This window comes from Protopterus annectens, chromosome 2.part0, assembly GCF_019279795.1.
Source record: "Protopterus annectens isolate FY-2018-M chromosome 2.part0, PAN1.0, whole genome shotgun sequence".
Taxonomy (NCBI): domain Eukaryota; kingdom Metazoa; phylum Chordata; order Ceratodontiformes; family Protopteridae; genus Protopterus; species Protopterus annectens.
Window position 1 is genome coordinate 944117012 of NC_056728.1, and position 11954 is coordinate 944128965.

At 41.2% G+C, this 11954-nt stretch overlaps 1 protein-coding gene across 1 annotated transcript in view; it reads right to left on the reverse strand.

Moving 5' to 3' along the window:
* Positions 1-6130, reverse strand: part of KDM8 (lysine demethylase 8) — a 287000-nt gene extending 280870 nt beyond the window's left edge. Inside the window, exon 1 of the mRNA XM_044061201.1 lies at positions 5538-6130. Coding sequence (XP_043917136.1) covers positions 5538-6014 — 477 coding nt within the window. The 5' untranslated portion in view covers positions 6015-6130. The remainder of the gene's footprint in view (positions 1-5537) is intronic.
* Positions 6131-11954: the final 5824 nt, after the last annotated feature.

Below are 11954 nucleotides of genomic sequence, written 5' to 3' on the forward strand. Positions count from 1 at the left end.
TTATTTACAGATTTCAATCATCAGAAACTTGTTGATGCCTACACCTTTGCTTCTGGCCTAGCTTGTAAATGAAAAAAAGGTTTGTGCACCACTTAACACCCAACCAATTAATAAATGTTAAATGAACAGACATAAAATGAAATGTTTGGTCTTGCAAGTTAAATCTGGTAATAGCTTTCTTTTATGTTAAGAAAGAGAAAAAATCCTAACAATGTACCTTAGACTTCATGTAAATGAACTATTGGCTGGTTTTATGTTTTAAACATACCCGTCAACTGTCCAGATTTTTGCCTCCTATTTTGGTCTGTTCCTCAAACTTTGTGGTTTTGCTGGTAAATCATTGAGGACGGTGGTCACTAAATAATGACAGATATTCTAGTTTTAGACTTCATGGCCTTCAGAAAAAGCATGCTAGTGCAAAACCTGTTAATTTAGCAACATTCCAAGAAAAGAGCAATAATCAAAAGCTTTCCTGATTTTGGGTCTTGGCTTTGTCCAGATTTCTTGTGCTAAGCGGCAAACATACAGGGTCCCAAACACAACACATTGTTATTATGAACTGCAAGGTATCACAGACTGAGTGCACCAGAACACAGGGATTTAAGGATTTAGTACCAGGTAATTTTGTGTGTGCGTTTTTCTTTTTACGAGTGTACTACCTGGCTATTTCATACTACTGCCATTTCAGCAGTTAGACTTAACAGAATACTGATTACTTGTTGTGGCAGTGTAAAAGTGAAATTGCCTTTTCCCTGTTTTTTTTATGTGAAAGTGTCAGTGTGTACGGAGCTTTCTACTATCAAGGAGATTCCCAAATCAAGGGAATCAAATTTAGAAAAAAAAAATAGAAATGGGACACTAGTGTGTCCAAGATGGAGGTGTTTCTACATAAATTAGGAATAAGGGATCTATGCCTTTTTGTAGTTATCCAGTCCTTATTTATTTATTACTTGGTTGTCAGGGTTTACTGGGAAAGTCTGACTGGACAATACCCATTTCCAGCAGAGGCCTGGGGAGAAAAAGCTCCATTTACTTACACTGCATTATACTAAATTCCTGTTAAGCACCAACTACTTACACTTCTATTTACATTTTATACACATAGTTAAATTTATACATTCTACTTTTTTACACAAGTGGAAGTTACTAAAGAGAAAGTCCACGTACAACTTAGTGGCTTGTACAGGTAGCAGTTATGTACAAAATTGTTTTGTCATCAGTGAGAGGCTGACAGTATTCTGTTTAAGAGTATTGCACTGTCAACACAAAGTCTTAACCTTGTGATGAACATGCGCAGGACCAGGATTGGTTAATATGTTGTTTAAGCAGAGATTTAAAACTATGGAGTTTGTCAATTTTATTTGTGTGGCGACACTATTATATTATAGCAATGTATGGGGAGTACAGCAAGCCTCCTGAAACATTATTTGACTTATCTGTAAGTAATAAGAATTTGTTAATAGAGCAGAGGTCCCTTGCTGGACAGTGGGGCAGTAATAAGTTTTGTAGTGCAGGGCATTTTTCTGGATGATGAATGAGTTTGTGTGCTGTAGATAGTTGTGAAAAGGTTAGGTAGTTGTGTAATTCAACCCACTTTAATTGCTTTAAGCTATGACAATGGTGGGTCCCATGAGGGAGACTGGTGGCAAATTTAGCTATTTTACTGTAGCAGGAGGCAAGTTTAAGACAGGTGCAGCATATAAGAGAGTTGGCAATAAGAAGGTGGTGGCTAGAGTTTTTCTTGCAGTATCTGTAAGGAATCCGTTGATCCTATAAAGGGAGCCTCACTTCTGGTGTGTAGATTTAATGGTGTGCGCTATATGCTTGTCATACTTGAGACTATCATCTGTTATCATGCCTTGAAGTTTACTGTAAATTACAGTTTTGACAACAGTATTTGCTGACTTTATGGTGAAATATTGCTTTTGATTTTGGCAACTTTTTAAGGTAAAAAGCATTAAATGACAGTTTTCTTGGGGTCGAGTAGGAGGTTTGATTCTTTGAGACGGGTTCCTACAGAGGTGAAAGATTTTTGGGTAATGTCTTGGAGCTTATTTACTTTTGAGGCTGTACATTAATGCTGAATCGTCTTGCATACTGAACTACAAGTGGAGGTGTGGAGGTCACTAACAAATATATTAAATAAGAGACGACCCTGGATAGAACCCGGAGGGACACTTGTAGCAAATGGTTGAAAAGAGGACTAGGTTTTATGTCATTTAAAGGCTTGATGCCTTCCAGATAGGTAACCAAGAAACCACAACAAGTAGTACTGCAAAAATCCTATTGAGGAGAGTCGAATGAGCAGCTGCTAGTGTGAGACAATATCTAATGCCTCTGACAAGTATAAGAACATGGTGGACACAAGCATACCACCATTTCTATGTTAGTTTATAATATTGGTAAAATGTAGTAGAGCAGTAGTGGTGCTGTGCTGGGGCCTAAAGCCACGTTGTGTTTCTGGAAGCAGGTTATTTGAGATTAAGTATTGCATCAGTAACACATGGATGTATTTTTCCAATATTGTGGAGGGGGGGGGGGCAAAGCATCGCTATTGGTCTGCATTTATTAAACTCTGTAGATGTGCCGCCTTTGTGCAGTGGTAGGATGTATGATTTTTTTTTTCCACAGTGATGGGATGCATATTTCCACTAAGGACCCATTACTTAGTATGGTCACATGGAAACTAAAATTTACTTACTTTATTATTTTATATATTTTTATAATTACTTTTATTTACATTTTATACAGATTTTATTTACATCTACTTATATGTACTATTATTTACAATAATTTTATTTTAGGTTGTACTACTTCAGAAAATACCTGGAATCATTCAGATTACTTGAAAAATATGGCTCTTGGACACTTTAATCTTCTGATTACTGTTATGACTGTAAAATAAATTCTGCAGACTAATTCAAGAAGCATATTTTGCCTCCCTTCCAGGAGTAATGAAAGTAAGGGGAATTGTGATGACAAAAATAAGGACTATACTGGGGAAAATGAGAATTCCTCATTGCTGGAGCTGAATTTGGGTGTTAAAGTGGGTTTAACTGGCATGATATTTTGAATGGCGATCAAAGAGAAAGACAAGGTAGAAACAGTTCACCTGAACAAATACTTGAAAAGATTGAGGAACACTGTGTGCCTAACGTGGCATCTGAAACCTTTAACAACTTGGACAGAATTTCTACTGCACCAGATAAAGTCAAGGATTTAAACCTCCTCCTCCCCCAATTTTGAAAAAAAAAAAAAAAAGTGTTTCCAACACCTGTCACCAGTGAATTTAAAATAATCACAAATTCCATTCAAATAATCCAAGAATGTATCGTGTAAGTCACCACCCTTCCACAAAATAAAAACATCATCCAAAAATCTGACGTAAATTGACAAATTTCCATTGTAAGGTGACCCAAAAATGTACTCTGTTTCCCATTTAAACATAACAAGGTTGGCAAACAGTGGGGGGCACAACTGTTTCCCATGGCTACACCCCTTGTTTGTCGGAAAAACCACCAAAACAAAAAAAAGTTGTTTTTAAGAATCACTTCCATCAATTCCAGAATAAAGTTGATCATACTGTGACTCAAACTAGTTTTTTCCACCAAAACATCATAAAAGAACTCAAGCCCCTTGTCATGTGTTATTGAGGTAAAAAGGTCAACCACATCTATGGTGGAAAAACAAACATTTTTGTCCTAGTACTGTCCCTTAATCCTCCTGAGAAAATCCCATGAGTCAATTAAAATATGGTCAATAGGTACCAATGCCTCTCTGACCATACGGTAAATAAATACTCCTAATGGGTAGGTAATACTGTTCGGGCCAGAAAAAGGCATTGTTACACAGTGAGAAGGGGAAAAGAGTGCAGTTTGATGCAGCAAAGTGTTTATCCATGTAGTAATGATATTGAGGTTGTAGTCTGGTGCAGTAAGATATTCCAAGGCTACTCTCCTGTAAAGACCGAGCAACTGTGCAACTCTAAGTGGGAACAAAGACTGAATGCATGGGCTGGGGGATAGTTTAAGGATCACAAGCCACATAACAAAATTTTTTATAACAATTTGCTACTGTGGAGTGCTGCCCACTTCTGGCTGAGCAGCTTGAAGCAGCCCAGCCAAAAACTTTGGTGGGCAAAGAACAGTAATAACAATCAGAAAACTATTTGTTTTTATACCTGGTGGGACTAGACACCCAGAACACAGACAATTCTACCTTACTGTCCATGAAGAGCTCTCAATTTACCAAGATAAACTAGGTCAAAAACTTCTAAAAGGCACAATAAGTGGTAACTTAAATTAGCACATTCAGTAGTACTTCTAAATGGGAACAAGACAAAAAAATCAAGTTCCCCGACACTGCAGGAGCTGGTTATAGGTCAAATCTGGTAAAGTAGGTCTCAATCGGTAGGCACACTTTTTAAAAATTAGGAAATGCTTGACATTTGGTAGTCCTGGCCAATTGCGAGTTAATCACTTTTTAAATACTCCTACTTTACTTAAAGATGCAAGCCAATGTGTATTTTGTGAAGTAAAGGAAGTCTGCAACTGTAACACTCATCATTATTTGCAGACTATAAATCCACAATGTTTTCTCAAAAACAAGAAAAATAAAACTCTTGCAAGAATGTTATAATTTTTTTTGCCAAACTAAAGCACGGTTTAAATTTACATCTGAGACCACACTTTTCAACTTCGTACTGCAAGAAATACAAACACAGCCAAAAATAAAAGTAGTAAAAGTCCAAAAATAGGAACAGATTTAAATATTCCTCTTATAAACGTTGCTAGAATAACGCGTTTTGCGCCAGCATGCATTTTCTGAAGGATATTAAGTGTAAAACACAAATGCCTGGCATTACTTGCTGAATTTGATGCCTTATATTTGCTAACAAACCACAATTTTTGAGTAAAAGACCAAAATATGGAGACGAAAATCTGGACAGTTGAGAAGGAGTCCTTAAAGAGTGCAATACAGCTAAATCTCAGATGTGATATAGATGCAGTCGTATACTACAATGTACCAAGATTCATTACTCATTATAAAAGTCAGTTACAGCCACATGTTCGTACGTAAATACTAGGCTATCAGTTGGCAGACTAGTCAATAACCAGATGCAAGAATCAAACCTTGTACCTGTGAGATAAAGATCTCAATTATTATGCCAATCCTGCACATTATACTCAAAAAAATCAGGACAAAGCCACAATTAATGGGGGACAAATCCCCAAACATAGGAACAGATTTTAAAAACTGCTCTCAAAAACTTTAGACAACTGCTAGAAGGATATTTAGCCTGAACCACAAATGCTTGTCATTTAGTGACTTCAGTACTCACTGACATGCCATAAAACTCCAGAAATCTACAAATTTTATGAGGAACAGAATATGACGTAAAAATCTGGGTATTCTGCGAAAATCTGGACAGCTGTATGCACGTTACTGAAATGCGGCACTGCTATCAAAAGAAATTTAAAACGCGCAAGCTTAGTCTGGGCCTGACAGGCACCTCCTGATTATAGTTTACTTTTCACCTTTCCTGCCGATTCATCTCCTTGCGGAGTCCTGCGGGCTGCCATAAGATGTGCCTGAAGGATGCCGATAACCCTACCCAGAACGTTGTCCATTACTTCTGCGCCCATGATCAGCCCCATGTCACATGAGCGTACAGCTTGGAGCAGACTGGTACCCGAAACATTATCAGAGCAATAAGCCAACGCTTGAAACAGGCAACCCAGGGAATATACCCTCCGCCATTCCTTATCCACGTCTCTCCAGTTACCGCTGTTGAGTCTTTCCCACGAGTAATCCACGATAACTTCCGCCAACTCACTTAAACTGGCGGCAGTAGCGGTCCCAACAGCCTCTTCCGAAGGGGCGTACAACACCTCTCTAGCACCCCTAAGTAGTGAAACCAGGCTTTCAGGCACCTTTTCGTTAAACTGCAGGGGAAAATCAGCTTGAGTTGGAGGTAGGGCTCGTCTGAGGTCAATCCACAGAGCACTTGACATGGCTTTAAAGTAGAAAAAAAAACAATTCGCAGATCACGTCATTAGCACATCCTCAAATAAAATTTGGGAATAAATAAAAATGTCAACATGAATAACGATTCATCTCCTTGCGGATTCCTGCGGGTAGCGTCGTTCTCGGGTGCGTCATTTCCGTCGCCGGATGTGCTGTCAATCGTTCCTTTTTTTTCATTTTGTAGCCTGTTGTCTTGGTTAGGGTTGGTGGAATGTTTTTTTCTTTTCAGTTATTATTCTGAAGTCAAACGGTACGTTGTTTAATAAAATAATAGCTGCACTCTCTTTAGATGTGAAATATCTGAAAGTGTGCTATAGTTAAATTTCTTGAAGCAAGGACGTATTTGTTTAACAACAGCTACACTGGCACCAAATGAGTGCTTAGCTCTGTAAGTGGGCATTGGGTAATTTGTCCTTTTCATATTCTGCGGCACCCATATGTACTAGCATTGCAACCTTACAAGAGTTAACACAACATAACTTTACTGAACTCTGCATGCGCTCCTGACTTTCGTGTGGAAATAGTAGGAAGCTATATGTATATTTATTGCCTGCATAGGCGTAACCTCACTTAGAGTCTACTCATACCTGCTTGCACTCCTGGCAATACGAGTGGCAGCGGACACAGGAGGATTAATCTTTACTTTTGTCATTTGCCCGCGAAGTATGCCGTGTTTTACCAAACAACGCATAATCTCTAGCCACTCACGTGGAACACCTTCTGGGTATCCCAGATATCTGCAACTACTTAGAGTGTACCACTGACTACCTCAGATCAACTAGGCAAATAAACGGCCAAAACAAAAAGATTCTGCAACGGCTTAGTTATTTTTTTAACAAGCACAGCCTTACAAAAATTAGAATTATGTGCTTTATAATACTGCAGTTAATAGGCGTCTTCACTTGCGTACGGACCATGAAATGTGCCCGCAACTAGCCGTTAGCCGGATAAACACTGAACTGGTTTAGACTGTTTTAAAGGCATATAGAGACTGTTTAATTGTAATTATATTAGTGCCTTTTGTATTTTGTGGGTTCTATGTCATCACTATTTTAGGTTCATAGGTTCGTACTAGGCTATTTATAAGGCTAGCCAGTGTGTGTGTGGCTTTCACCACCCCTTAGGATGAGAAATACGAAATACTACGCCCATTTAGGGTTTAGTTTACTGTGCCTCTGTCTAGTACATAGAGATGACCCCCGGGGTAAACCTACGATCTCCCATCCACTCGTCAAGATTTCTCTTGAAGAGAGTTAGTGAGGGGCTCTGCCTAACATGGACTGGGATTCTGTTCCAGAGTGTAGGGAGCCTCTGGGTTATGAATCTGTCCCTCCAGCACGTCCTATTTATTTCTGTGTTGAGGTTCAAATCTCTTGCTCTCGTGGCTCTGATGGATTTGGATTTTCTGAGGTGGAGCATGTCCATTAATTCCGGATTGGACATGGCCTTGTACGTCAGGCATAGATCACCTCTGAGTAGGCGGTATGTGACTGAATAGAGCTGGAGTTTCTTCAGCCGGGCAGCATATGACATATGTTTGAGACCCTTTATCCTCTTGGTGAGGAACTTTTGGGGTCTTTCCAACTGCTGCAGGTGTCGGGTAAGATACATCCCAAATGGGGCATTGTACTGAATCATGGGCCTGATAAGAGAAGAGTACAGGGGCACAATGACCTCTCTTGATCTAGATGTGAATCCCTTCATGATAAGGTGGGCAATATAGAAGGTCTTCCTAACCACTTTGGCAAAGTGAGTGTCAAATGAGAGGTTACTGTCAACTTGGGTCCCTAGGTCCCTGATTACCTCTTCCGTACTTAATGGATTACCACCTATGTGGTAGTTTGTGGGTACCTTGTTTTTCCCAAAGGGTATGACTATACATTTTTTGGCGTTCAGCTTAAGGCCATGGCTCTGGCACCAATTATCCGTTTCTATGAGGCCTCTCTGAAGGATGCTTGTGTCCGCTGGAGTATCAATTATGGCGCCCAGTTTGCAGTCATCTGCAAACTTTGTCAGCCACAATCCTCCTATGTTTGCCTGCACCTCGGCAAAATAAATGCCGAACAAGAGGGATCCCAGGACTGAGCCCTGTGGGACACCGCTTGTGACCGGCTTAGAGTCTGACATGGCTCCAGCAACTCTGACCCTGTGGGTTCTGTCCTTGAGACAGTTTGCAACCCATCTTGTGACATATGGGTTTACATTTAAGCTGGTGAGTTTGTCTATGATGCCCGAGTGGGGTATTGTGTCGAAGGCTTTTGCAAGGTCAAGGTAGGCTGTGTAAACTGCCTTACCCTCATCAATGGCCTTAGTGACTGTTTCAAATAAGTCAACCAAGTTCAAAAGGCAGGATCTGCCCTTGACAAAGCCAAATTGGGTAGGATCCAATGTCTGTATGTCCCCAATGTCTTTGTTTATGAGTTCCATAATGATCCTTTCCATAGCTTTGCAGACCAGGCTCGTCAAGCTTATGGGGCGGTAATTCCCAGGGTCTGTAGAAGCACCGCCTTTGTTGTGGAGTGGGACCACTGTTGCTGTACGCCACTCTTTGGGTACGTATCCTGTAGTAAGGCTAAGATTGAATAGCAGCCTTATGTGCGGGTTTAGTTCCCCTTGGAGTTCATGTAGCACACAGCCTGGGACACCGTCCGGTCCCATTGATGCTGTGTTTTTAGCTTTGGAGAGGGCGGCTCTCACCTGGGCATCTGAGATGTTAGGGAGGCTACACTCTGCTGGGATAGATATTTCTCCTTTTGGGGGGGGAGGGGGAGGAGAAATTTGCACTGAACCTGTCTGTGAGAATGTTGGCAATTTCTGTGGGTTCAGTGTATTTTGTGTCATTTTGGACTAACTCTGAGCATATCTGGGAGTTTCCACCCAGGTTTCTAACATAGCTAAAGAAGGCCTTGTGATTGTCTTTTGTGTCTTTTGCGATTTTTCTCTCAAAGTTGGCCTTGGATGATTTTATGAGTGATCGTAGTTTTTTGCTAGTACTGATCAGAGATGCCTTCCCTTTTAGGGATTCTGCTCTGTCATGTAGTAGCTTCCTCCTCCTGTTGTAAAGTTTGTTAATGGCTGGGGTCCACCAGACAGGGCGCCTGCCTTTGGGGGAATGGGTCTTGGTTTTATTTGGGATTGTATGATCCATGCATTCTTGAAGGTGCCCGTAGAAGGCATTTATAAAGGATTCAGCGGTGTGGATTGTGGTTTCCACTGGCCCAGGGGCCTTGAAGGATACCACTTCAGTCTTAAGAAGTGTGAAGTTTGCTTTTGAGAAGTTCTTCACTGTGGTCTTTTGTGCAGGGGGTGGGGGCGGGATGTGGATTTCCAGTGAGATTAATTTATGGTCTGATCCCACCAATGAGGGGTATACTTCCGGTGTGGAGCATTTTGTCCCCATGTTTGTGATGATCAGGTCTAGTATATTATCTCCTCTTGTGGGAATGGTGACTAGTTGTTCCATCGCATTTGAGTTTATGAATTCTAGGAACCTTTGGGCTAGGGTGTTGGGGCTTGAGTAATGTTCCCAGTCTATGTTTGGGTAGTTGAAGTCTCCCAATATGATGGTATTTGGAGAGACATTCATACTCTCCAGTGTCTTCAGGAAGGCTGAGTGGGGTTCCTGAGTTTGAGAGGGTGGTCTGTAGCATGCTACAAACTGTAGGGCAGTTTTGCCTATGGTTAGTTGCACCTGGATGGTCTCCATTGCCACTAACCTGGAGGTGTGGGTATCTTTGATGAATATGGATACTCCCCCTCCTTTTGTGGTTCGGTCCATGTTTTGGGGCCGGAAAGCATGATATGAGGTAAAACCTGGTAGTGCTGGGGTGCTCTCAGGAGCCTTGAACCAGGTTTCATTCACTGCACAGACATCAATGTTCTCCATACTGAGGAGGGCTTCGAGAGCGTGCATCTTGAGGTTTAGACTTCTGGCATTGAGCAGCATTACCCTTTGTTTTTTTCCACTTGTGTTTTCTAGGGAGGTAGGTTTGTCTTTTGAGCCTTGCCTAAAAAAGGCACTATGGGGGTGGCAAGAGCCTTGGCCAATATCCAGAAGCCCAGGGGTGACAGGTGCAAGCCATCCCTTGCAAAGCAGCATGGCTTGACAAGCATGTCATCCCAAGCAGACAGACATTAGATCTCCTTAGAATGACACCAGTAATTAAGCCAATTGTTAAAACTGATCATTTTGTCTTTGTACTGTGGCATCATTCTTGGTGAGGGTAAGATGCTGCTCAGGGTCAGGGTCATACTGGCCTGGGCAACATAATCAGAGAGCTCCTCTATGTCTCTTTTCATGTAGTCCATGGAGGTACGTCTCAGGTCATTCACACCGGCATGGACAATGACTGAGTCATATTTGTACTTGCTTTGGAGTGACCTGAGTGCTTGTGTTATGTGGCGGATTCTAGCGCCCGACAGGCAGCTTACTGTAACCTTTTCTTTGTTCAGTCTGGTGAGTGGGACGTCAGTGTGTCTGACTATGGAGTCACCTATTACAAGTGTGTCTGGCATGTTGTTTGGCCTTAAGGGCTGTGACTGTTTAGCACACTGATTTTGTGAACTATGTGTTGCATGTGCTATGTCTTGAGGCAGTGGTCACTTGGGTGTCTGCTTTGGAGGCCTCTGTTGTTTTGGTAGATTTTTAATCAGAGCCTCCGAGTATGTTTTTGTGCGTTTATGTGTTTGGTTTGCAGTTGTGATAGGTCTACGTGAGACTGGGTTTGTGGTGTGCGTGGTTACCTTCTCCTCCTGACTGGTTATGCCAGTACTGAGTTGAGAGAGCTCAGCCTCCAGTTTGGCTACATAGTTGCATCTCTCACATATATTTGTATCTGTTGGGAGGAGGAGAGGGTTGTCTGTGTACATGAGGCAATTGTAACATTGCCTCAAGATTCCCAGATTCACCACCTGAACAGGAGAGGATGCCAGCAACTGACCCTTCGACATGCTAGAATAGTGTAAAAGATTGCTGTGTAACTGACTCAGAAAGGACCTATAGGGAAATGGGTACTCAAGGGGATTTAGGTGAATGAGGTATTTTCTTTTTGTTTGAGTGCTTTACCTGTATAAAAATGCTTTAGGAGCAAGTGCTTTTCAGATAGAGAATAGGCTGTTTAGATTGCAAGTAGAGCAGTTCTAAGAGAAAAATTGAAGAGCAGACTTTACAGAGCCAGAAATAGTTTAAATTTGATTAACCGGCGCTGCCCAATGCTGCTCTATGAGCAATTTCGCAAAAAAGCGCGCAAAAATGGGCTTTATAGCAGGGGGTTGAAAAGAGCCAGGAATGTACCCAAAACGGCCAATAAACTACAAGTTGCTGGGCTGGAACCACTCCTCTAGGGACAAATAGGTTGCTCAGTGCTCCCCACTCCCACTGGTGAACAAAGAAGCTTCCTCTTATCCAAATAAGGATATGGATAGCACAGGAACTATGACAAAGCCCAGAGATCAGCAAAATCTGAAGACTGGACTATTCTAGTTCAGTAAGGCGGGAAAACAAGGATTTTTTTTTTATTTTCTTTTTTTTTACAGAGACAATAGAAAAAGATACAGTAGCAAACAGTAAATGCTATAAAACGGCTAGCGCACTTGAGTGTGTTAGCCTAACAGTTAAATTAAACAAAAAATACTTTTTAAAGTGCAAACAGTTTAGAATCAACACAGGTACAGTATAAACAATATGCAGAGCTGTTTTTTAGGCAAAATGCAGTCGAGATACAGTAATTAAAACGAAAGCCAGAAAAAATACTTAAAAATCAAGGAAAGTCACTCTTTCACTCTCTGCTGCTTGTAGAACTCTGCAGGACACCATGAGGAGCTGTGCTGAGTCGTATACAAGCGCAAAAGCACACAAAAATGGGCTTTATAGCAGGGGGTTGAAAAGAGCCAGGAATTGACCCAAAACGGCCAATAAACTACAAGTT